This window comes from Gadus macrocephalus, chromosome 9 (genome assembly GCF_031168955.1).
Source record: "Gadus macrocephalus chromosome 9, ASM3116895v1".
Lineage (NCBI taxonomy): Eukaryota > Metazoa > Chordata > Actinopteri > Gadiformes > Gadidae > Gadus > Gadus macrocephalus.
The window spans coordinates 16,987,423-17,009,922 of record NC_082390.1 but is presented as its reverse complement, the minus strand read 5'-3'; the positions used below and the strand labels follow the sequence as shown (position 1 = coordinate 17,009,922).

Sequence of the window (22,500 nt, the reverse complement as noted above, 5' to 3'; positions counted from 1 at the left end):
TCTTATTTGCCGTAGAGGTGGCAGCAGGAATCTGGGGGTTCTCTAACCAAAGCAAGGTACGGCTCACACACGGTACCCAAAGTCAGCCATCCAACAAAATATAACGTCATTACCTCATGCTGAGATTCTGTCCTTCTTGTGGTGCTGTAGATAGTGAATGACATAACCTCGTTTTACATGGAAACATACGACAACTACAGCAAAGGAGACGAGCGCCTCAAAGAGACACTGCTGGTGATTCAAACCGGGGTGAGCCTTCTTTGTTTTGACCAAAGAGTCACTCAATATGAATGGATTCTCTAATAAGTGAGAGTTCAACTTCAGCTTCGAAGCTATGTTAACACTCTCAAAGCTGAACCAAACACATCAGGTCAATGAACAATGTGTGTGTGTGTGTGTGTGTGTGTGTTCATGTGTGTGTGTGTGTGTGTACAGTTGAGTTGCTGTGGCCCAACTGGAACAGTCCCAGAGTCTGCCAAAGAGACATGCCCCCCAGGAGATTTGTTTGATGAATTAATCGCTAAGGTAAGACTATCATGGTGTGTGTGTGTGTGTGTGTGTGTGTGTGTGTGTGTTTGTGTATGTGTGGGTGTGTTTAATGGATGCCAACACATTGAAGGACCCAGTCTAACAGACGGATTAGGACGGTCAAAATCTTTCAATATATATATTTATCTATATATATTTATATATATATGGAGAGAGAGAGAGAGAGAGAGAGAGAGAGAGAGAGAGAGAGAGAGAGAGAGAGAGAGAGAGAGAGAGAGAGAGAGAGAGAGACAGAGAGAGAGAGAGAGAGAGAGAGAGACAGAGAGAGAGAGAGAGAGAGAGAATGAGAGAACATTAACATCACACATGACACAAGACATCTCAATGCAATTTATAGCAGTTACATACAGACATAATTTGCACCGCAGACAAATTACCAACAAACATCCCCCTCCCCCTTATCCAATTGTGGTGTAACTATGGCAACAGTGCTGTAGCAAAACCTTTGGAGGACCGCGGGCTCACATAGTCTATAGTGGATGTTCTGTGTGTGACATAGAGAACGAAGGGGACAAGAACATTAAAGATAACCGAATAACAAACGAGACACCCTGACTGAAATGAGCCGTGTTGATCCCCCAGAGCTGCCTGGACGCCATCGACGAGGTGTTTGACTCCAAGCTGCACATCATTGGAGGCGTGGGCATCTCCTTAGGCATCGTCATGGTAAGACTCGGGCGCGACCTCCCCGCCCTGTCTGTGTGTCTGTCTGTCACCGTGGGGGCCTCTCTCACCGATGCCTCTCCTCCTCCCCAGATGTTTGGGATGATCTTCAGCATGCTCCTCTGCTGCGCCATCAGGAAGTCCCGGGAGGTGGTGTGATGAGAACCCCCCCAACCCCCCCACCCCGACAACCCAATGTGATCACGACTGCCCCCCCCACCCCCTTCCACCAAGTCCCCGTTAATGTTGCATGATGTCATCTTTAGGGTCCCAGGACTGCCACTGCCAATAGGTAGGCTGACGGTTCCGACCTCGCCCATATTGATGTGTCACGTGGCTGTGACCTCGGGGTGGAAAGGGTTAATGGTTGATCAATCAATCAATTCATTGGAGCTGTATATTGCCAAAATGCTCTGACTTACCTTCCTGGACTTGGTACAATGTGGTTGGTCCAAATATATATGACGGACATCATCCGTGTGAAATGTGGTACAGAAATAACACGTCATTTGTGGTTACTTGATGAAAATTTGTTTTGTGAAACGTTAATAATCAAAACAAAGCGACATACAGTCGTATTGTTTTTCTAAGCATATTTATATTTACATTTTATTGTGGCTCACCCATGAGCAAGGAGAATCAAGGCCCAAGGCCAAAAACAAACAGTCATAACAAATATATATTTTTGTTAACTCCGCTATTGACCACAATTTCATAATGTTAGACCCAATATACTTTTTTTTTACTCAACTATATACATCCCGTCTTGATAATGTCCGGTTGTGAACCGATAACAGTAGTTTCTTTCCTCGGGAATATTATTAAGTGTCTTGTTTAGGAATACTTACACACCTCCTTACAATTTTCCTTACAGCTTAACACTCCAACATCATATTCTCCTCACAATGGATCGCCTTTAAGTCTCTGACTCATTTTGTTTGTTCTTTTTCTTTTATTTGTGATAGATTTGTAAAGATGTTTAAGGTACCTGCAGTTTGTGGAACACATGCTTGATCTTTTATAATGTTCTTCGCATCTCAAAGTGATGCACTGATTCATGCTGTATGCACTGTATGAACTGTTTGCGTGTGTGTGTGTGTGTGTGTGTGTGTGTGTGTGTGACAGAGAACCGGTGTGAAAAAGCCAAATAAACTAAATCCACCTTCTTCATCTGTATGTGTGCTGAATCTACCTTCTGACCTGAAACTGAAGCAAGTAAACTCTATCCTCCAGTTTCTTGGGTAGAACTTACACTTTGATAATATCAAGGATTTATTTATCCGTTCAGTGTAAAGGTTGCGTTCCAAGTTTGAAAACATTTTGAGGAACTTCTCATATAAACAGGAAAGTAACCTGCTGGCGTCTCCTGGGTCTGAATCTCCTTTCTGTTTACTCTTATCGTTCTGACTCCATCAGTTTGTTCCAAATTAAGAACAAAAGAAAACAACACTCACATCCATCAAAGCACACACATGGAATATTAGTTAAAGTCTCCTAATGAAGCCCTTGCATGTCTTTGGTTGTGCGTGTCTAGTTGTGCGTGTCTGATCAAACTGGCTTCTGAGGAAAAATGACTCAGAATTCCCTTGAAAAAAATCTTCAGTGATTGGTTAAAGGCTCCTCTGATCACTGCAAGGAAATGCTGATTGGGTTGATGACAGTTGGGCGTTGTCCTGGTTCGACTCAGTAGCCCTCCTAAAAATGTTGATAACACTGATTATAACAGTTCCACTATATATTTTTGTGTCGGAGTGGTTATGCTGTTGATACAATAGCTTGTCAGCTCTCCAAGGGAAGAAGGTAGGAGGCAGAGATAAGAGAATGGAATGTTCACATGACCTAGGGGTCTGCCGTGAACAGAAACACACAGGCCAAGATCAACACACACACACACGCCTGTTCTGTACCCAACGGCGATAAGATGCGTAGTCAGTATAAAAAAACTTTAGAAAGGTCAGTCACACTTTTGAAAACATAGATTAGACAAAATACTAATAAATGACATTTATTGTCCGAGAGATATGATATAAATACATGTATTGAAAACAATTACAAAATGGCTTAACAGATAGAAATCAATTGTATTCAAAAAATAAATAATTATAAACAGATGCAACCTTTGCAATTTAAAGTTTGCAGTTATATTTAACGCTCATCATCTTCATCATCATCATCGCCTGTGCCCTCTGGCGAAGCAATTGCGCGTGACGATTTGTGCAAATGCAGCACGGCATCAGCACGCAAAACACTACACAGACACTGGAGAACAGCCAGAATCAGCCGGTATTTACAGGAGACCGACTCGAGCCCCGCATCTGACGCACGGGGGGGGGCACCAGGGCTCTGTTCAGCAGCAGCAGGGGAGACACGAAGTCCATCACCACCACCACCACCACGATCACCCCCACGACCACCACCACCAACACCACCACCACCATGACCACCACCACCACCCCCACCACCGTCACACTGCAGCGCTGTGCTGCGGCTCCTCCCCAGGCTCAGTGTCTGGGCCTGCAGGAGGCGCCGGGGCCCTTGGGAGTAGACGTGTCTGGGGACGGTCAGCAGAGCGTCCGCCAGCAGCCGGCACGGAGCGGGGACGCCGCCGGGCCCCTGCTGGCCACCGGGCCCCTGCTGGCCACCGGGCCCCTGGCCGCCGGGCCCCTGCTGGCCGCCGGGCCCCTGCTGGCCGCCGGGCCCCTGCTGGCCGCCGGGCCCCTGCTGGCCGCCGGGCCCCTGCTGGCCGCCGGGCCCCTGCTGGCCGCCGGGCCCCTGCTGGCCGCCGGGCCCCTGCTGGCCGCCGGGCCCCTGCTGGCCGCCGGGCCCCTGCTGGCCGCCGGGCCCCTGCTGGCCGCCGGGCCCCTGCTGGCCACCGGGCCCCTGGCCGCCGGGCCCCTGGCCGCCGGGCCCCTGCTGGCCGCCGGGCCCCTGGCCGCCGGGCCCCTGCTGGCCGCCGGGCCCCTGCTGGCCGCCGGGCCCCTGGCCGCCGGGCCCCTGCTGGCCGCCGGGCCCCTGCTGGCCACCGGGCCCCTGGCCGCCGGGCCCCTCGCCGTGGCGCATCAGGGCGCGGTGCAGCAGGAACTCAAACTCCCCGCCGGCCGGGACGGTACCCCGCGGGTCGAGCGCGCCCTCCCGGGACGGGCCGGCTCCGTCCGAGCGGCTCTGACCGTTCTCCGGGTGGCGTGGGCGCGAGGGGGCTCCGGGGCTGGCGGCGTGTTGGTATTCTGTGGTGCGTTGCCATGGCTCCCACATGGCGAGGAGCATGCGCAGCGCGTCCCGGACGGCGCCCGCCCCCTGCTCCGCCTGCCCCTCCCCCGCGCCGCACAGCACCAGGCTGTGGGGCCGGACAGCGGCCCCCGGGAACCCAACGTGGACGTACCTGGGGGACCACGAGGAGAGGGGAAGTACATGATTCAGTTACAGAACATGATTCAAATGATGTCAAACGAGGAAGTAGACCATAGGAACGATCATACAATGAGAGAATAACAACACTCATTTATACATTCTGATACTGATGGGTTGGAGTCAAGTTAAATATGAGATATAAGTATAAACTATTCAAATAAAAGAAATGAGGACACTAGGTGGTGTCCAGAGACTGCTGTTTTTGGGAATGTGTGTGTGTGTGTGTGTGTGTGTGTGTGTGTGTGCGTGCGACCGACCTGTGAGCCCCCAGCACTATGGGTTTACAGAAGCTCAGCACGCCGACGTGCTCCCGACCGACCCGCCCGCACTCCGCGGCGGGCGTGGCGCCGCTCAGCTGGGCGAACAGCGCCAGCTCCTCCTCCTCCACACACTCCACCACGGCGAGGCCGGCGCGGCGGGCCGCCGCCAGGGCCGCCTGCGTCTGCCTCCCCGCCGAGAGCAGCAGCGTGACGCCCAGCCCCCGCAGCCGGCCCACCGCCCCCTCCAGGGACCGCTCCGCCCAAGCGCTGTACTTCAAAACCCCTCCCTCGGGGTCCACCTCCCCCGCCCCCCCCTCCCGGACCGCCCACCCGCAACACCGCCCCGCGCAAAAGTGTGTTGGGCTGCAGCGAGCCCCCCGCGCCGACCAGCGCCACGGCTCTGACCGGCGGCTGCTCCCGCTGCCCCGGCTGCGGTGGGCGCGGCGGGACGGCGAAGTCCCGGTGGATGACCTGCCCCTCCACCAGACGGGACCCCCCCGCGGGGAGGCCGCACACAGCGGTGTGCAATGCCCCGAAGTTCCTCTCCAGGAGGCGGAGGGTGAGGGCCGGGGGGTCCGCGGGGGGCCTCCAGAGGGAGATCAGGTCGCGGGTCAGTCGGCTGGCGAGCTGGCCGTGTGTGCGGCCGAGCCGCGTGTAAAAGAACGTCGCCAGCAGTCTCTGAAGGGGACAAGGGTCTGCGTCGGCGTCAGAGCCTGGCGGAGCTTCTGGGTCTCTGTGCTTGAGTCCGCTCTCCCATGAGAGACTGGCGGTGTGAGGGACCACCCCGACGAGGATGACCTCGGCTAGCTCCTCCAGCCCGAAGGCCAGCAGCTCCTCTGCGGTGCGTCTGGCGCCGGCGGCTAGCACGGCAGCTCTGTTCGTGTAGACGTGGCCGCCGACGGAGCCCTTGCTGGCCGCCGTTTGAATCCCTCGCAGCAACGACGCCAGCAGTAGGATGAAGGTCTTTGACCCGTCCCCGGTGTTCTCGCTGTGTTTCCACACACACTCCACCACCATCCTGCAACACGCACAGCACAAAGAGCGCACTCATCTTCAGTTCTCATGATATATCATCAGAACTTTGTCTATTGATGATCAATGCATTGATGTTCTAGTATACCGTTTGATTAATAAGTACTTTACCAAACTCACTTCCAGTGAATATTTGGCGTAGCGTCATTAATTAGCATGTCAGGGTAAGGCATCTTGCTCAACGATGCCTACATGTAAACTGCAGACAGGTATCGAACCTATAACAATTCGGCTGGGAGATGAACAGCCTATAAACTCTAGATTAGAAGACTATCCTGCTGTAGTAATTATGTTAAAGAACAGTAAGTGACAGGGGAAGCGGTAAAGAGAAAGGCTCCTCTTGTCTACCTGGCCAGTGGGTGGTCGAGCCGCAGTGCTGTAAGAATTTGTTTCCCACTGCGGCTCAACATCAGCTGTCCCGTATCCCGAGTGAAGAGCACCTGGCCGCCATCGGGTCCAAAGCTGCGGAGAATGACCGCCTCCAGCACACACACGGTCTGCACCACATGCTTCAGGTGAAGGTGCTCTACCTGCTGCATCTAGAAAACATAGAATTACAATCAAAATAGAAATGGCATGGTAACATGTTGAACGTTTCAATGGTGAATATCTTGTAATGGTCATTTGTGGAGCAGTTGTACATGATGTATGTCAAATCGTAAACAGTACTAAATATGTGCATGTCGTAGTACGGCGGTATTTCTAGCCGTTCAGTTGCATTCTAGCTCATGTCAGATTTTGACCGTTTTTGTTCATCAATTCAGAAGTAAAAAGAATGTGGCGAACACATTTCCTGAGTTTCAAAGCTAAGCTGGGCACGGTAGATAGCTTGACCATTGTACGGGAAACACACGTTTTTATTAGAAGGGTTAAGGTTGAATGGTTGTACGCTTCAAAAGCAGAACAATTACATGTATGAATAAACTACCAAGAAAATAGATAAATCACCACAGATCTGGCTTCATCGAATGGGTGAATGTCGCTTGGTTGTGTCTGTCTCGTCTCCTAGGAACCATGCTTCTTCGATTCTTTGGAGGGGGATTTTGAATGCGAACGTGTCATCGTCGCCACCTAGTGCACGGAGGTATGAACAGCTTGTTTGAAGAGCATGTGCATGGGTAGTTGCAGATAATGGGTAAAGACACCAGATTAACAACTTTACCAGCGATACTGTATGAAGAGTGATGCTTACCTTCTTTTCTAAGATAAAATAGAACAAATTAGAACCTCATCCTCATCCTCATCGTCATCCGCTTATCCGGGGTCGGGTCGCGGGGGGAGCAGCTCAAGCAGGGGGCCCCAGACTTCCCTTTCCCGGGCCACATTGACCAGCTCTGACGGGGGGATCCCGAGGCGTTCCCAGGCCAGTGTTGAGATATAATCTCTCCAACTAGTCCTGGGTCTTCCCCGAGGTCTCCTCCCCACTGGACGTGCCTGAAACACCTCCCAAGGAAGGCGCCCAGTGGGCATCCTTACCAGATGCCCGAACCACCTCAGCTGACTCCTTTCTAAGTAAAGGAGCAAATTAGAACCAACAGTCTTATTTAATATTTATATTTGTAACAACATCATACGCAAAAAGATAAAGACATTTAGTTTTGTGTAAATGTTTTCCATGTAAAGAATATTCCGTTTATATTTTTCCAGATATAAATGTACATGTGAAATCACTGGAATCTATTTCCAGTGATATCGTTTTGCAATTTACCAATTGATAATAATAAAAGGATATGTTTGCGCAAGATTGTGTCTCTTATCAAAATAATGTTCTTTCTAGAATTACAACGATATTTGAACTTTTGCAAAATAATATATTTAGATATTGATAAATGTGTAAAGTTATGATGTTTTATGAAAGAAATGATAGATACAATATACATTGTTATATACTATATTAATGGTCTTATTGAAACAAACCAATTGTATCTAATTACAAGTCCATTACGTTACTGTTAATTAACTATTAATTGTTAGCTCATAACTGTATTAAATCATGGTAATTAATGGTAAATGATTGTACCTGTATTGTAAAGTGTTCCCCCATCTGTAAATAAACCATGTCTATTACAAGGATTATAGTTTCAGGTGTCTTTTTACAAAGGTTATTTAGGTCTCTCTTCCTCCTCCTCCTGCCTCTCCATCCTCAAGGTGAATGGGGCGGGGCCAGAACCTGATCAGTGTGGTGCTGCAGAAACCACATCCTTAGGTTCTAATTCAGGCAGCATCATCTATACATAGACAATATGAGACAGGACACAGCGAGAGCCAGATGCTCAACCTGGCGGGGTGCATGCGAAACACGCAGACACACGCAGACACACACACACACACACAGAGACACACATACAAACACACACACACACAGACACACACACACACACACATGCAGACCCACGCGCAAACAGACACACACGCCACACACACACACAAACACCCACAAACACACAAACACACGCACATACAAACACGCTCACTCACATACATACGGACGCACTTACGGAAGATCACACACACACATACACACGCATAGGTTTTTTCACGTCTGGATGTAAATGTCCTCTCTTGCTGAACTTACAGTATGCTCACACACGCAGACACAAACAAGTGCAGGCACAAAAACACACACACACACACACACACACACACATACAAACATACTCACACACACACACACACGCACGTATACTCGCACACATACAAACACACACACACCCACGCACACCTACATACGGATGCACCCACGAAGGACATACAAACACAAAAACAAACAAACACACACACACACACATACACACACACACACACACACACACACACACACACACACACACAAACATTCGAACACGCTCACTCACATACATACGGACACACTCACGTCCTCTCTTGCTGAACTTACAGTATGCTAACGAGCCTTTAAAGAGCGATGTCACTACAGTAATGAATATTGATGAGTGGATGGGGTCACCTCTGGGTCTTGGACAGAGGTCATGAGAGGTGGGGCGTCAGAGGAAGTGACCCGTCGCAGGAGACCTGAATGAGCAGAAAGGAACACACATACACTCAGTACACAATGGCATCTACAGCGCACAAACATTGACATACACGTGCACATACACACATAGAGATATTATCTGTTCTACTCACGCTCTCTCCCACACACTCACCTCCCCGCTCTCTCTCTCTCTCTCTCTCTCTCCCTCTCTCTCTCTCTCTCTCTCTCCCTCTCTCTCTCCCTCTCTCTCGCTCTCTCTCTCTCGCTCTCTCTCTCACTCGCTGTATCTTCTCCACCTGCTCTGGCGTGGAGTTGAACCTGGTGGGAAGTAGAATCACAGGACTTCATTTGTCGCCTCGCTCCCTGTCATCCACCTCTCCTGCCCTCTGTACGCCACTTGTCTGTTTCCACTCTTTCTCTCTCCTCTTTCTCTGTGGAGGTTAAGGACTAGTTACCGGTAACCCCTGACAACGGACTAACAGGTATGGTCGTTTATTTAGGTGCATCTTTACCTGTACTTAAAATCAGTTACAAAAATAACATTTAAATTAAGATGTTCAAATGTTAAATACTGTAAACCTTAAAAAAGATGTCTATAGTTATTTGAAGAGAACTAGTTTGTCTTTTGTGAATCAATGAATCACACAATACACCGAGATACCAGTCTTTATTTAGTGTTGTGGTTCTAGTCTAATTTTGCATCGAAAACAAAATAAAGTTTACAATTTCAAAATTGTGCCATTTATCTGTATGCCTTTACGCATCAATTTGCATTTACTACAGTGATATTTAAACCTGTCACAAGATGTCTTTGTGACCGACTCTACGCATATTCTCTACTGATTTGCCATCACGAATAGTTATATTAGTAGAACATACAGGCAGCAAACTGTCCAGCAGAGTTTAATCAGTTGTGCGCTTTGAATGACGTCCCGCTGAACGATCCTCGGCTGTATCGTGTTCTCCAGAGGTCAGCGTTCCCCCGAGGTCAATATGTTCCTGAGGTAAGTGTGCTTATGGGTCTGACATGCTGAGCCAATGAGGAAAACAACAAATGATCAACAAAAACAAGATCTGCACATGATCTCTTCCCGAGCGGGAAGACTGAGCTCTAGGGGTGGATGGTCTTAGGAGACATGGAGAGTGTGACCTTGTCATGTACCGCATTCGACCGGCCCAGCGGGAGCCTGGATCATGTCCGACGCCTCGGTCCCACCCCTTGCCGCGCTCGCCGTCAGCAGGTTTGGCAGCAGCTTGTATATCCTGCACTAGGTCAGCAGAAACTGGAGAGGGCGGCAACAAAAAGTTGATCAATAATATTTGTGAAAATCTATGTAATGTAATGTGTGTGTGTGTGTGTGTGTGTGTGTGTGAACCTATTCTTCTTTCTCTGTCGCTCTTTTCAAACTCTTTCTCTGTTTGTTTTCTCTCTCTCTTTCTCTCTATCTCCCTCCCGCTCCCCTCTAGCGTTGTCTAGATCTGTTGACACCGTTGACACAATGACGGGTAATAATCGCCCTGCTGCATCTGCTCCAACTTCCAAAACGACCCCTGACCCCTTCATTAACACCGCGGCCACCCCAGAACATGTTGTGGACCAATCAGGACACAGGTTCATGAGTGACCACCACCACATCCACAGTGAGTGCTTATCCATTAAAAAAGCAGTGAAAGCTCTTTATATCCTGTAAGAGACAGATAATATCATGCTTGTATGGGTTGTGGGCCTATCAGGCCTCATTCACATTATCATAACAATAGCACTAACGTTTTTGGGCGTTCCATCTGAATAAGTGTTTGTGTTGGTTTCCAGTGCCTTCGTGGGGCATCGCAGCCTTGGTCATCGTGTGCGGGTTCCTGGGGTTGTCATGTGCCTTTTGTGTGTGGAAGAAATGCTTGAAGAAGAAGGACAAGGAGAAAGAGAAGGAGAAGAAAAATGACAAAGAGAAGGGAAAGGCTTGCAACACAGAAATGAATGGAAAGAACACAGAGGTGCATCACACACACACACACACACACACACACACACACACACACACACACACACACACACACACACACACACACACACACACACACACACACACACACACACACACAACCAAACATATGAACACAAATTTGTATACACATACACACACACATACACACATACGGCCTGCTATACGCAGAGAGTGTCCTCGTAATATCAATGTCCTGACATCCTGGCTTCTGGTATAGCCAGGTGCTGGGACATTGATACAGTACATTGTGTTACGTACCAAGATGAATGGACTGTCTGCGGGGGTGCAGGTCAAAGGATGACACCACGTGGCTCTAGGATGGTACGACTTTACAGTATTTGAGTGGACTTGGGACAAGGCTTACCCTTGAAGCGTCCCCTGCCACTTCCAAGCAAAGATGTGGACAAGTGAAATCCTAGAATAGACAAAAGAGAATAGTTAAATATGACTTCCCTACAATCACTTTACACTGTGTGTGTGTGTTTTTGTGTGTGTGTGTGTGTGTGTGTGTGTATGTCTTTGTGTGTGTGTGTGTGTGTGTGTGTGTGTGTGTGGATGCCCGTTCAAGTTCTTCTCTGGTTGTGTTTGTGTGTGTGTGCGTGCTTGCCTCTGTGTGTGTGTGTGTGTGTGTGTGTGTGTGTGTGTGTGTATGTGTGTGTGTGTGTGTCTGCGTGTGTGAGGGAGTTTTGTGTGGTTGTGCGTTTGTGTGCGTCTTTGTGGATGTGGATGTGTGTGTGTCTGTGCGTCTGTGTATGAGGGTGTGTGTGTGTGTGTTTGTGTGTGTCTGCATGTGTTTGTGAATTTGTGTGTGTCTGTGTGTGTGCATGCGTCTCTGTGTTTGTGTGGTTGTGTGTGTGTGTGTGTGTGTGTGTGTGTGTGTGTGTGTGTGTGTGTGTGTGTGTGTGTGTGTGTGTGTGTGTGTGTGTGTGCGTGTGTGTGTGTGTGTGTGTGTATGTGTGTGTGTCTGTGGTTATCCTCATATAGCCCATCAAGGATGAAGGTGACAAAGAGACTGGGCTGTCAGACGCCAAACCAGAGGAATTGGAGAAACTGGGAAGGTTACACTTCAGCCTGGACTACAACTTCCCAGAGAACTCAGTGAGAAGCCTCTAATCCACTCCTCACTTTGCCCCGGTCCATTGGGACCACTTAAGGGAATCACTCATCTGGCTTTTTCTGCCCCTTTCTTTCCGTATCCCCTTTCCCCTGCTCTGCACGGCCCAGCTGGTTGTAGGCATTCTGCAGGCCGATCAGCTCCCTGCCATGGACGTGGGAGGCAGTTCTGACCCCTACGTTAAACTCTTCCTGCTCCCGGACAAGAAGAAGAAGTTTGAGACGAAAGTCCACAGGAAAACCCTGGAGCCTGACTTTAACGAGACCTTCACGTTTAAGGTGCCATGTTCCACAGATGAATCTGAATGTCAAGTCAACGTCTAATGGAGCGTGTCCTGTTTAGTCCAGTATCGTATTTTTGGTATCGGGAGGTGAGTGTGTTTCTTCAACAGTCTGCTTGAGAGTATCTTTGTGTGCGTCTTTTTGGACAGATACCATACACGGAACTCGGCGGAAAGACGTTGGTGATGACGGTGTACGACTTTGATCGCTTCTCCAAACACGACGCCATCGGGGCCGTGCGAGTCCCCATGAGCAGTCTGGACTTCAGCCACTCCCTGCAGGAGTGGAGGGACCTGCAAAAGGCAGAGAAGGAGGAGGTATGAGGGACTCACCTTTGGTGGGAAGGGTACCTTAATGATCACAAAGCTATTTTTGTCTTGCACTGAACCAGCTGATTGCAGCAGCTGTGTTTTACCGCTGTGTTGCAAATAAGCAATGGCAGACAGTTCCCTCAAAATACTGAACTTTTACTTGGAAATGAAGCCCTCTTTGTCACCTTCAACTGTTGTAAAGGATATTTTAGTTTGTTCGAGGATCCTACGTTATACTAAACAAATTAATTCCTTTTGAAATAATTTTCCTGAGCAGTAGTTCAATGAAAATTTAACTACATCATCAAATTGAACACTCGCATCATCTTCAACAAGCCAATGCATTTTGATTAAAAGGAGCCGTGTTGCATCCTGGGTGAGATCCTAGTCGAGGACCTGGTGGGGAATGCCCCGATCACTAATCACGAATCCCTCATCACTAACCCAAAGTCTCTCTTGTCAGAGTGAGCGCCTGGGGGATATCTGCTTGTCGCTGAGGTACGTGCCAACAGCAGGAAAGCTCACAGTGGTGGTTCTGGAGGCGAAGAACCTGAAGAAGATGGACGTAGGAGGGCTGTCAGGTGAGCAGGAATACCACCAATTATACAACTGTAAAATGTCAAGACAACAAAAACACTTCCCACACGTTGGATCATTTTAAGAAAGAAGAGGCAGAGTTAGTTTAGTTGACCGTGTTTCCATGCAGTAGGATATTTTCCAATCCATATCTAAGGCATATTAAAGCAAGAAACAGCACAGGAATTTTCTTCATGATTAACATTTACATGTGATTATCGAATGTGAGAGACCACTGCGCTTCTGAGTCAAAAGAAGGAGGCGGAGGTCAATCTGTAGCCATTCCTCTGGGAAGCTGTCTGTGACTCCTCTGAAGCCCGCCAGAGACCCCAGTCTGATCTCTCCCTCCAGACCCTTACGTGAAGATCCACCTGATGCAGAACGGCAAGCGTATGAAGAAGAAGAAAACGACCACCAAGAAGCACACGTTGAACCCTTATTTCAATGAGTCCTTCAGCTTTGAGGTGACCTTTGAACAGCTAGAGGTATGAAATGTTGTTTTACACCGGCTTCCAGATGAGCCCAAATAACAACACAAAAGCACACTCTGATGGAGAAAATCACACAGTTAAACCACCCGCTTCTGTCTGTGTTCTTCTGTTTCTATATATAGAAGGTGCAATTAGCGGTGACTGTGTTGGACTATGATAAGATTGGGAAAAATGATGCCATTGGAAAAGTGCTACTGGGCGGTAACAGCACTGGGACCGAGCTCTGTCATTGGTCGGACATGCTGGCCAACCCCAGACGACCAATCGCACAGTGGCATGCTTTGAAACCAGAGGAGGAAGTCAATGCTTTAATGTCCAACAAGAAATGATGCTGTGGAGTCAGCGAATGACGCAATGTACTTGTTCAAGAAGAATCTGGTGTCCTTTACCTCACATATATAAATAGATGTATTCCTACCTTCTCCCTGATCTAGCGCTTTAAAGGTACGATGGTAAGAACAAAACATGACATTCAATCCAACCCCTACCCGTCTGCCCCCACTGTGATCTGACCAGCCTTGTGTGGGTCTTCTCCTACACATGGAAGTACACCAGGAAGTATTCTTAACAGTAGAAACATAAATACATCTACAGATCATCTGGCCATTGTGTTTTCCCTCTGTCAAGTATGTATACTAATTCCAATTCCAATTCTAAAGTATGTTTGAAAAGATAAAAACTAACAGATAGCCATGACCTTTCAGGTATTCCCTTCCTGCTACTTTCTCACTATTAAACTGAAGGACAGAAGACCGAGATGTGACCATGCTGGTTAAACAAACCTTCATGTTTGTTCCTATATCAAAACTATTGAATAAAAAGACCAACCTGTCCTTCCCCATCCGGTTCTCTAGGGTTCAGACGACCGCTGTGCTGACCTGCAGTCTATTATCCTCTCTACTCTCTCCTTGCCATATCCCTGAAGTCCCTGAAGGAATGTGTACATTTGTGTAACTTTTAATGCTGTTAAACATTTTGATACAGCTGTTTTGCGTGTGTGTTTGTGTGGGTGTTTTTTTTTCTAAATCCCTAATGAGATACTGGTTATCCAGAACCAAATAAAACAAACTCATTGATCTATCTTCTTTAATATATGTTGAAGGCTCCATGACTGAAGTAGGCAAATAAGATGGCCTATATAGCTTAAATAATAAAGAATTGGCACATTCTTATTAGGTAAATTGTCTGGATATAAAATCAAGACCTAAGAAACGAACCCAATGCGTGCTTAAGAGTTTTGTTTTCATACAACAGCGCTCTAAAGTACTAGTTTGGAATCTGCCCTGCTTCTGGAGCGACGGTGCGCGACGTTTTAATAAGTTTTAGTTAGAAACTCGAGCGTGCATTGACGTCTTGGCGGCACATTGGAGCTATTGACGTGCGTGAGTGCTTTTCTCCCCTTCTTTCAATGCGGCCCTTACTCACTGGCTGAAGGCGGTGGAGTGAAAGAGGTGCGACACCGGAGCTTTCATTCAGTCAGGTGCACGTCCTCGTCATCCGCCCACCACGTCTTGTCCTTAACGTCAAGTAGCCTACGTTACAGGTGCGTCTGTGTGTGCGATCCCACACCGCTAGAACTTCTGCAGAGACAGGCCTTAACATCAGCCTCATTCACTCCAGGGACCAGTAAGATGCGGCGTTAACGCGGGACTTCGTTCGGACTCTGCGATGAACTTTAAGTGGATTGTGAAACGGTTTCTTATCTCGTTTTCAATCTGCCAGTTCCTGATTTCCGTGGGTAAGTTTGTCACTGACCGTTATAGCAGTACTATTTTATCATTAAACCCATCTAATGCGGGCAATGCGGGATTCCAAAATATGTAAAATGAAAGGTTTGCCTACATTTTATTGACTACTTCACCACTCGTCACGTAGGCCTAGTGTAGCAATCCATCTATAACTATAACTATAAAACAAAAAGTTTACATTCGTCATTTTACTATGGTTAAAAAACTCTTTATGTCAGCAGTTCAAAGCCAGCTTTCAGACACTGAAGGACGACTACAAAGGTAAGGGAACGAAGGCCGCCCTGCAGTGATGCTTCGAACACACACGCATGCAAACGCACACACACGCACACGCACACACACACACACACACACACACACACACACACACACACACACACACACACACACACACACACACACACACACACACACACACACACATTGTTCTTGATTAAGTGTCTATGGTTTATGTATCAGACGTTTTTTCTTCTCTTAATATTCATGTCATTTATTAATGGAAACTCTTTGTGGTGATTGCGCGCCTGTGATGCTGTGATGGAGCAGTGGTGGTGCATGTGTGGAGGCATGGGAGCTCCGTGGACTGATGGAGCGGGTTTAGGGAGGGTGCGGGGGTGTGGGGGGAGTTTGAATTGAAGTGGTGCAAAGTGCACTTAAGTCTCCCCTCTGAGTGTTCTCCCAGCTAATGTGCATGTTTGTGTGTGTGCTCAGGAGGACTAATGCACTTCGGAGGAAACGGGATCTCCTTGGGGAGGAGGTGGGTACACTACCCCTAAGAGGACCGAGGGAGGTCAGGGCACCCACATGCGCACAACACCCTCGCCGGCCACAAAGCGGTCTTTGTGGAGCGCCGAGGCAGCGCGCTCTGACGCACCGTCCTCGCCCCTGCACCGGGGTCACCGGCTCACCGTACCCGGGACTCACCGTGACCGGGACTCTCCGTGACCGGGCCTCACCGTACCCGGGACTCACCGTACCCGGGACTCACCGTGACCGGGCCTCACCGTACCCGGGACTCACTGTACTCCGGCGGCTCACTGCAACCGGGTCGCCTTGACTCACTGTACCTGGGTCACCGGTGGCTCACTGTACCCGGGACGAGGGTGACTCAATGCACCCGGGTCACCACCGGTGGCTCACTGTACCCGGGACGAGGGTGACTCACTGTACCCGGGTCACCGGTGGCTCACTGTACCCGGGACGAGGGTGACTCAATGCACCCGGGTCACCACCGGTGGCTCACTGTACCCGGGACGAGGGTGACTCACTGTACCCGGGTCACCGGTGGCTCACTGTACCCGGGACGAGGGTGACTCACTGTACCCGGGTCGCAGGCGGGTACCTTCCTCACCGGGCGTCGGCCCGCGATGCCGCTCTGTTGCCTTTTACCAAAAGGTTCTTTTTTGTGAGGATCTTTTTTTATGTTGTAATCTTTTTTTGTTTGTTATTTTTTGTTCAGAAGTTCAGATCGCTTCTGGCTGAGGAGGCTCTCCCTCGCAGCGCGCTACACAACTACACAGCCCGGGACGCCTCTTCAGGTAGCCCTCACAGACCCACCGACATGTCTCCATACAGCCCGCACCTCCGCAGTTACATACTAGAATGTAACACTGGTATATACTGTACATACTATGTTATATACACACAATGAGAATATTACATTGTGCTACATACACACTGGTGTAGCCTTGATGTTACACTGTATACAGTATTTACAAACTGTGGTATATACACACTGGGCCTAAAAAAAATAAAAGTTTGGTTCCTGTTGGTTGTCAGTTGAGGTCATGGGTAGGTAGGGAATTTATTTTATTTTTTTATTTTATTTTTTCCAGCGGCAGCGAATGATAGGTAGGTTGTTTTCATTTAAAAACGAGAAAATTCGCTCTTCCTTGTACAGAATGAAGAGGTGCTGTATTTTTTTTATTTTTTTTATAAAGCTCATAAAATAATTTGGGTCGCACATAAATTGACAGGGTCGGTCGGAAACCGGAACCAAACAAAAAAATGTTTTAGGCCCTGTGGTATAGCCTTGATATTACTCTATATACAGTATTGACACACTGCGGTAATGCGGTATATCCACACTATGCTATCACATTGTATGCAGTGTTTCCACACTGGTACATACACACAGTGCGTCACCTTCACTGTAGTATTGACGCACAACTGTACATACACACTAGGAGTGCATTGCAGTGTGGTTAATACACACAGACACTTCCACATAATGAGTTAATACCACTGTGGCATCATGTGTTTATACACACTGTGGTACATGATTAAGTGGCGGAATGCTACCATCTGTGGTGTCTCACGTGGAATGCTACATTCTAGCCTTGTGGTACGTTGCATTGTGGCGTACGGGTATAGAAGTGGTCACTAAGTGTGTGCGTCCGTCCCAGAGTACTGCGGCTGTCTCAACGGGGGCTGGTGTCTGGATGGAGGAGTGTGTGACTGTGCCCAGTTCCAGGCAGTGGGAGACCGCTGCCAGATGAGTGAGTTATACAGACACCACACTACACACACACACACACACACACACACACACACACACACACACACACACACACACACACACACACACACCCGATGTTTACACACACACACACACACACACACACACACACACACACACACACACACACACACACACACACACACACACACACACACACACACACACACACACACACTTGGTAACAAACAAATAACATATACATATATACATGATATATAAACATACATACACATACACATATATGTAAATAAACACAAATATATACGACGCAACAATAATTATTTTTCAATAGCCCTTCCTTCTTTCTTTATTTCTTTCTGTCTTTCTTTTCCTTCTATCCTTTGTGCTTTCTTCCTTTCTTCGTTTTTTCTCCCCCACTTTTCCTGAAGCTCTGATTACTTCTTGCAGTACTCCTTGTTTCCATGTCTCTGATGTTGGAGACTTCAAAGAGACACTTTTTTTTCTGAGCCTCTGATTGGTTGATGTGCACCTCATTCTAACCAATCAGTTAGTTAGCGTGGGTACACTTACTTAACTAAGCTTCTAAAAAGGTATGTCGTTTTACTGGAATGTGTGTGGATGCGTGTGTGTGTATGTGTGTGTATGGATTTGTGAGTGTGTTTGTGTGTGTCTGTGTGTGTGTCTGCTTTTGTGTGTGTGGGTGTGTGTATTTGTGTGTATGTGTCTGCATGTGTACATTGGTTTCTATATGCACACATGTTGTAGAGATCAAGATAATCAAGTCCATCACATCATTCAACAAGCATTAATTACCTGCAAACTCTGAGCCAGAATAATGGAACTGGTTTTGATCTCTCCATCTCTGTCCTGATAAAAAAACAAGAGATTTTGTATGAGTTTGTGTGTCGGTGCTCAGACCCCCCCACACACACACAGACACACACACACACATACACGCAAATGTACGCACAAATACAAGTGCGCACACACACACACAAACCTATATATTCAAAGGATAATCCGATTAAGGTTTTCGTTTTTCGATTAGTTTCAAGGAGCCAACATAGACATTCTAGATGTAAACTGAGATGTACACTGTACTAAAACAGCATTAATCGCTGTTCATCAATGTTTTAAGGATAAGTAACTTTAATAGACGTATCCTTAAAACATGTGATTAAGAACATTTTAGAACGGTTGTGTAAGCTCGGATTGTCATCAGCCTAACTTGTAAATTGTAAATCGAATTCAAGTTTTACGTCAGATAAAAGCCACTAAATTAAGATGTAAAGGAGTCCGGCATTTGGAAGAAAGATAACCATTGAGTTAAACTAAGGCTAGAAGTATTAAGACTTGTAAACCACATACAATGGACATACAAAGTAAGTTATTTTTAATGCATCTGGCAGGTGTTTTGTGACCCTATACCCACATTTTATGTGTGCAACATTGTTTTTAAAGTATTGTCTGACATAGGCAGTGCACAAAATCTGTCTGATGCATGAGCACCGCACTCTCACCTCCCCAGTGCTAATCAGTGCCCATCTCCTCAGTACCCAACCTGGGCCGGGACAGAGATGGGATCTGCCGCTCCTGGGGCCAGCACCACTATGAAACCTTTGACGGAATCTACTTCTACTTCCCCGGGACCTGCTCCTACATCCTGGCCCAGGACTGCCACTCGGCCGTGCCGCAGTACACCGTCTGGGTAGGGGGCGTGGGACAACGGGAACCAGGCCATAAATACTAAACATGGTTTGGGATGGGTTTGTGTATTGGCCTTGTCGTGATCATCAGCACTTTTCAGACTTGGGGAAAAAGTGAGTACTATTTATATATAAAAACAGTATTTAAAGACTTATCTTAATTAACTCCATTAAAACACACGGGCCAGTGTTCTTCTGGCTCCGGGGCCCAGAGTGCCTCAACAGATGGGCCACAGCTAGTTCGTAGCTTCAATTCATTAATTTCAGTGCCCTTGCCCCCCCCCCCCCGTCCCCCCCACCCCCTGCCTTGCCCCCCCCCCCCCCCTGTCCACAGGTGCACAACAGCCGAGTGTGCGAGGGCAGTGTGTACTCGTGCCCACGTGCCCTCAGCCTTTTCTTCCCCAACGAGGAAGAGATCCACATCTCAGGATATCAGGTCCACCAGGGAGGCCGAAGGTGTGTGTGTGTGTGTGTGTGTGTGTGTGTGTGTGTGTGTGTGTGTGTGTGTGTGTGTGTGTGTGTGTGTGTGTGTGTGTGTGTTAGTTTGGCTAGATAACAAAAAAAAGGCTTTTAATGACCTCTAAAAATAGTTTAGAGCATGTCATTCCGGATGAGGAATTCGTACATTCAGGAGAAACAGAAAACATATTAACTTACATCATTCCTTTGTGTGCGTGCGTGTGTGTGTGTGCGTGCGTGTGTTTTCTGCGTGTATACGTGCACCGGCGTGTGTTTGTGCGTCTGTGTGTGCCTGCCTGCCTGCCCATCTGCCTTCATGCGTGTGAGTGTGTGAGTGCCCGTACGTGAGAACATGCCTGTGTGTGTGCATGTGGGTGAATGTGCATGTGTGCATGTGTGAGTGTGTGTGTGTGTGTGTGTGTGTGTGTGTGTGTGTGTGTAACACAGGTTGAGCCTGCCTCAGACCATAGGCGGTGTGTTCATCGAGCGTCTGGCCGACTACCTGCTGGTGAAGAGTGTGTTCGGCTTCTCCCTGGCCTGGGACGGGGGGTCTGGGGTCTACCTGAAGATGAGTGAGGAGCACCAGGGCGCCCCCTGTGGCCTGTGTGGGAACTTCAACCATGTGGCCAGAGATGACCTCACCACTGCCCACGGTAAGGCCGCCCCGAATCGAACCCATTGTGGTCTTCTCTGTCTCTCCCTGGCTCTCTCTGTCTCTCCCTGGCTCTCCCTGGCTCTCCCTGGCTCTCTCTCTCTCTCTCTCTCTCTCTCTCTCTCTCTCTCTCTCTCTCTCTCTCTCTCTCTCTCTCTCTCTCTCTCTCTCTCTCTCTCTCTCTCTCTCTCTCTCTCTCTCTCTCTCTCTCTCTCTCTCTCTCTCTCTCTCTCTCTTCTCTTCTCTTCTCTACTCCTCCCTATTTGACTGCCTTATTCTTGTGTAGGAAATGGAACAATTGATAATCTTAAATCTCTTTCACACACTCAGCAGCTATTCAAAGCAATTAATAGTCTTGAACTCTCAACAAGGCAGTGGGCTAATTGTCCCAGCGATGGGCCTGGGAGGGTCCGGGGCAGAGCACACAGGACAGGGCTGATTCAGGCTTTGTAAGGAGGAGCAGGGATTCCTCCCCCAGACTGCCTGGTAACTTGAACCCCAGTCCAAGGGAGTGCTAGCTAAAGGAGTATGGATGATCTCAGAAGATAGAGAGAGAGAGAGAGAGAGAGAGAGAGAGAGAGAGAGAGAGAGAGAGAGAGAGAGAGAGAGAGAGAGAGAGAGAGAGAGAGAGAGAGAGAGAGAGAGAGAGAGGGAGGGAGAGAGGGAGAGGGAGAGAGAGAGAGAGAGAGAGAGAGAGAGAGAGAGAGAGAGAGAGAGAGAGAGAGAGAGAGGGAGGGAGAGAGGGAGAGGGAGAGAGAGAGAGAGAGAGAGAGAGAAAGAGAGAGAGAGAGAGAGAGGGAGGGAGGGAGAGAGATCTAACTCTCCATTGGTAATGCATTTTGTTTACCTGTGTGTGTGTGTGTGTGTGTTTTAGGCACGAGGACAGAGGAGCCGGTGGTGTTTGGTAACAGCTGGGCGGTGGACCTGCCTCACGAGGCCTCCTGTCCCTCGGTGGAGCTGGACTTCAACGGGCCCTGCCAGTCGGAGTCTGACATGGATGTAAAATGAACATGGCAATATTTAACCCTGTTAACTCTACACAAACAGGAATCACCACATGACGGTTTTAGAAGAGGCCCGATAATATTTATAAAATGTAAATACGGCAGTTCCAACAACGCCTGGCGTATTATTTTTGCCTAACGAGTGTGTGTTTGTACCTGTTGTGAAGCTAGCTCTTGCTGTCTATGTGGTTGTCCAACAGGACGCCATAGAGAAGTGCAGTGCTCTCCTCTTCTTTCCATTCCTGTCTTGTCACGAGAACATCGACCCCAACCCGTTCGTAGCGAGCTGTGTCTCGGACCTCTGTGTGTAAGTCATTCATTTTGTCATCAACTGATGTTTTTTGTAAAACGTGTCCCCCGCTTTGTTGTTGATTGAAGATCGAATCTCATTCAACATTCAACTTTAGACAATTTGAGGAGGAAGAAGATATTTTTCCCCAACTCAAGGCTTACCAAATATGGCTTCAGTTGGAATCGAAAAACACAAAAGCACCCTCTCTGCACAGCCTAGTATTGGTGTTGCTGAAACGTGCCCTCTTCATTTCAGGTCTGATGATGAGGAAATATTTTGCCGGACCTTGGTGGAGTACACGCGAGCGTGCTCTCATGTGGGCTACCCAGTCAGAGAGTGGAGGGACAGCTTTCCTTCCTGCAGTCAGTAGCCCACGTCCGAACCCACCAGCAGCTATCTGATACCCAGCTATGTAGGCCCTGGACAGCTGACAACGGCCTCAGCTCTGCTCACTTCATTTGATATAGTTTGACATTT

General features: G+C 48.3%; 5 protein-coding genes across 6 annotated transcripts in view; 3 read left to right on the top strand and 2 right to left on the bottom strand.

Annotated features, from left to right (window-relative positions):
• cd9a (CD9 molecule a) overlaps positions 1-2,378 on the top strand; it is a 6,475-nt gene extending 4,097 nt beyond the window's left edge. For both annotated transcript variants that reach the window (XM_060061229.1, XM_060061230.1), the window contains exons 4-8: positions 1-56; positions 151-249; positions 436-525; positions 1,132-1,215; positions 1,306-2,378. The exon at positions 1-56 is cut by the window's left edge and continues 19 nt beyond it. In XM_060061229.1, the coding sequence (XP_059917212.1) occupies positions 1-56; positions 151-249; positions 436-525; positions 1,132-1,215; positions 1,306-1,371 (395 nt within the window). In that variant the 3' untranslated portion in view covers positions 1,372-2,378. The remainder of the gene's footprint in view (positions 57-150; positions 250-435; positions 526-1,131; positions 1,216-1,305) is intronic.
• The window catches only part of vwf (von Willebrand factor), a 113,834-nt gene that overhangs the window by 36,201 nt on the left and 55,133 nt on the right, over positions 1-22,500 (bottom strand). The window lies entirely within an intron of this gene.
• On the bottom strand, positions 3,202-7,116 carry bbs10 (Bardet-Biedl syndrome 10). The gene is made up of 5 exons (XM_060061598.1): positions 6,861-7,116; positions 6,261-6,451; positions 5,211-5,898; positions 4,878-5,179; positions 3,202-4,591 (listed from the first exon to the last, which is right to left on the bottom strand). The coding sequence occupies exons 2-5, from the start codon at positions 6,449-6,451 to the stop codon at positions 3,358-3,360; spliced, it is 2,415 nt and encodes an 804-aa protein (XP_059917581.1). The 5' UTR covers positions 6,861-7,116; the 3' UTR covers positions 3,202-3,357.
• Positions 8,928-14,663, top strand: syt1b (synaptotagmin Ib). The gene is made up of 9 exons (XM_060061227.1): positions 8,928-9,386; positions 10,372-10,545; positions 10,718-10,896; positions 11,892-12,005; positions 12,132-12,299; positions 12,452-12,619; positions 13,077-13,194; positions 13,541-13,674; positions 13,803-14,663. The coding sequence occupies exons 2-9, from the start codon at positions 10,404-10,406 to the stop codon at positions 14,007-14,009; spliced, it is 1,230 nt and encodes a 409-aa protein (XP_059917210.1). The 5' UTR covers positions 8,928-9,386; positions 10,372-10,403; the 3' UTR covers positions 14,010-14,663.
• The window catches only part of LOC132464963 (otogelin-like), a 55,913-nt gene continuing 48,502 nt past the window's right edge, over positions 15,090-22,500 (top strand). The window contains exons 1-11 of the mRNA XM_060061597.1: positions 15,090-15,418; positions 15,650-15,689; positions 16,140-16,185; positions 16,888-16,966; positions 17,834-17,926; positions 19,464-19,618; positions 19,951-20,072; positions 20,523-20,728; positions 21,602-21,726; positions 21,932-22,038; positions 22,279-22,385. Coding sequence (XP_059917580.1) covers positions 15,349-15,418; positions 15,650-15,689; positions 16,140-16,185; positions 16,888-16,966; positions 17,834-17,926; positions 19,464-19,618; positions 19,951-20,072; positions 20,523-20,728; positions 21,602-21,726; positions 21,932-22,038; positions 22,279-22,385 — 1,150 coding nt within the window. The 5' untranslated portion in view covers positions 15,090-15,348. The remainder of the gene's footprint in view (positions 15,419-15,649; positions 15,690-16,139; positions 16,186-16,887; positions 16,967-17,833; positions 17,927-19,463; positions 19,619-19,950; positions 20,073-20,522; positions 20,729-21,601; positions 21,727-21,931; positions 22,039-22,278; positions 22,386-22,500) is intronic.

Excerpts from the sequence above, each read along its gene's own strand:
- bbs10 (XM_060061598.1), bottom strand. The coding sequence starts at position 6,451 with ATGCAGCAGGTAGAGCACCTTCACCTGAAGCATGTGGTGCAGACCGTG. Across the intron at positions 5,180-5,210 it reads TGCGCGGGGCGGTGTTGCGG|GTGGACCCCGAGGGAGGGGT; the intron begins GTGGGCGGTCCG and ends GGGGCGGGGGAG. Across the intron at positions 4,592-4,877 it reads ATAGTGCTGGGGGCTCACAG|GTACGTCCACGTTGGGTTCC; the intron begins GTCGGTCGCACG and ends GTGGTCCCCCAG.
- syt1b (XM_060061227.1), top strand. The coding sequence starts at position 10,404 with ATGACGGGTAATAATCGCCCTGCTGCATCTGCTCCAACTTCCAAAACG. Across the intron at positions 12,620-13,076 it reads AAAAGGCAGAGAAGGAGGAG|AGTGAGCGCCTGGGGGATAT; the intron begins GTATGAGGGACT and ends CTCTCTTGTCAG. Across the intron at positions 13,195-13,540 it reads GGACGTAGGAGGGCTGTCAG|ACCCTTACGTGAAGATCCAC; the intron begins GTGAGCAGGAAT and ends CTCTCCCTCCAG.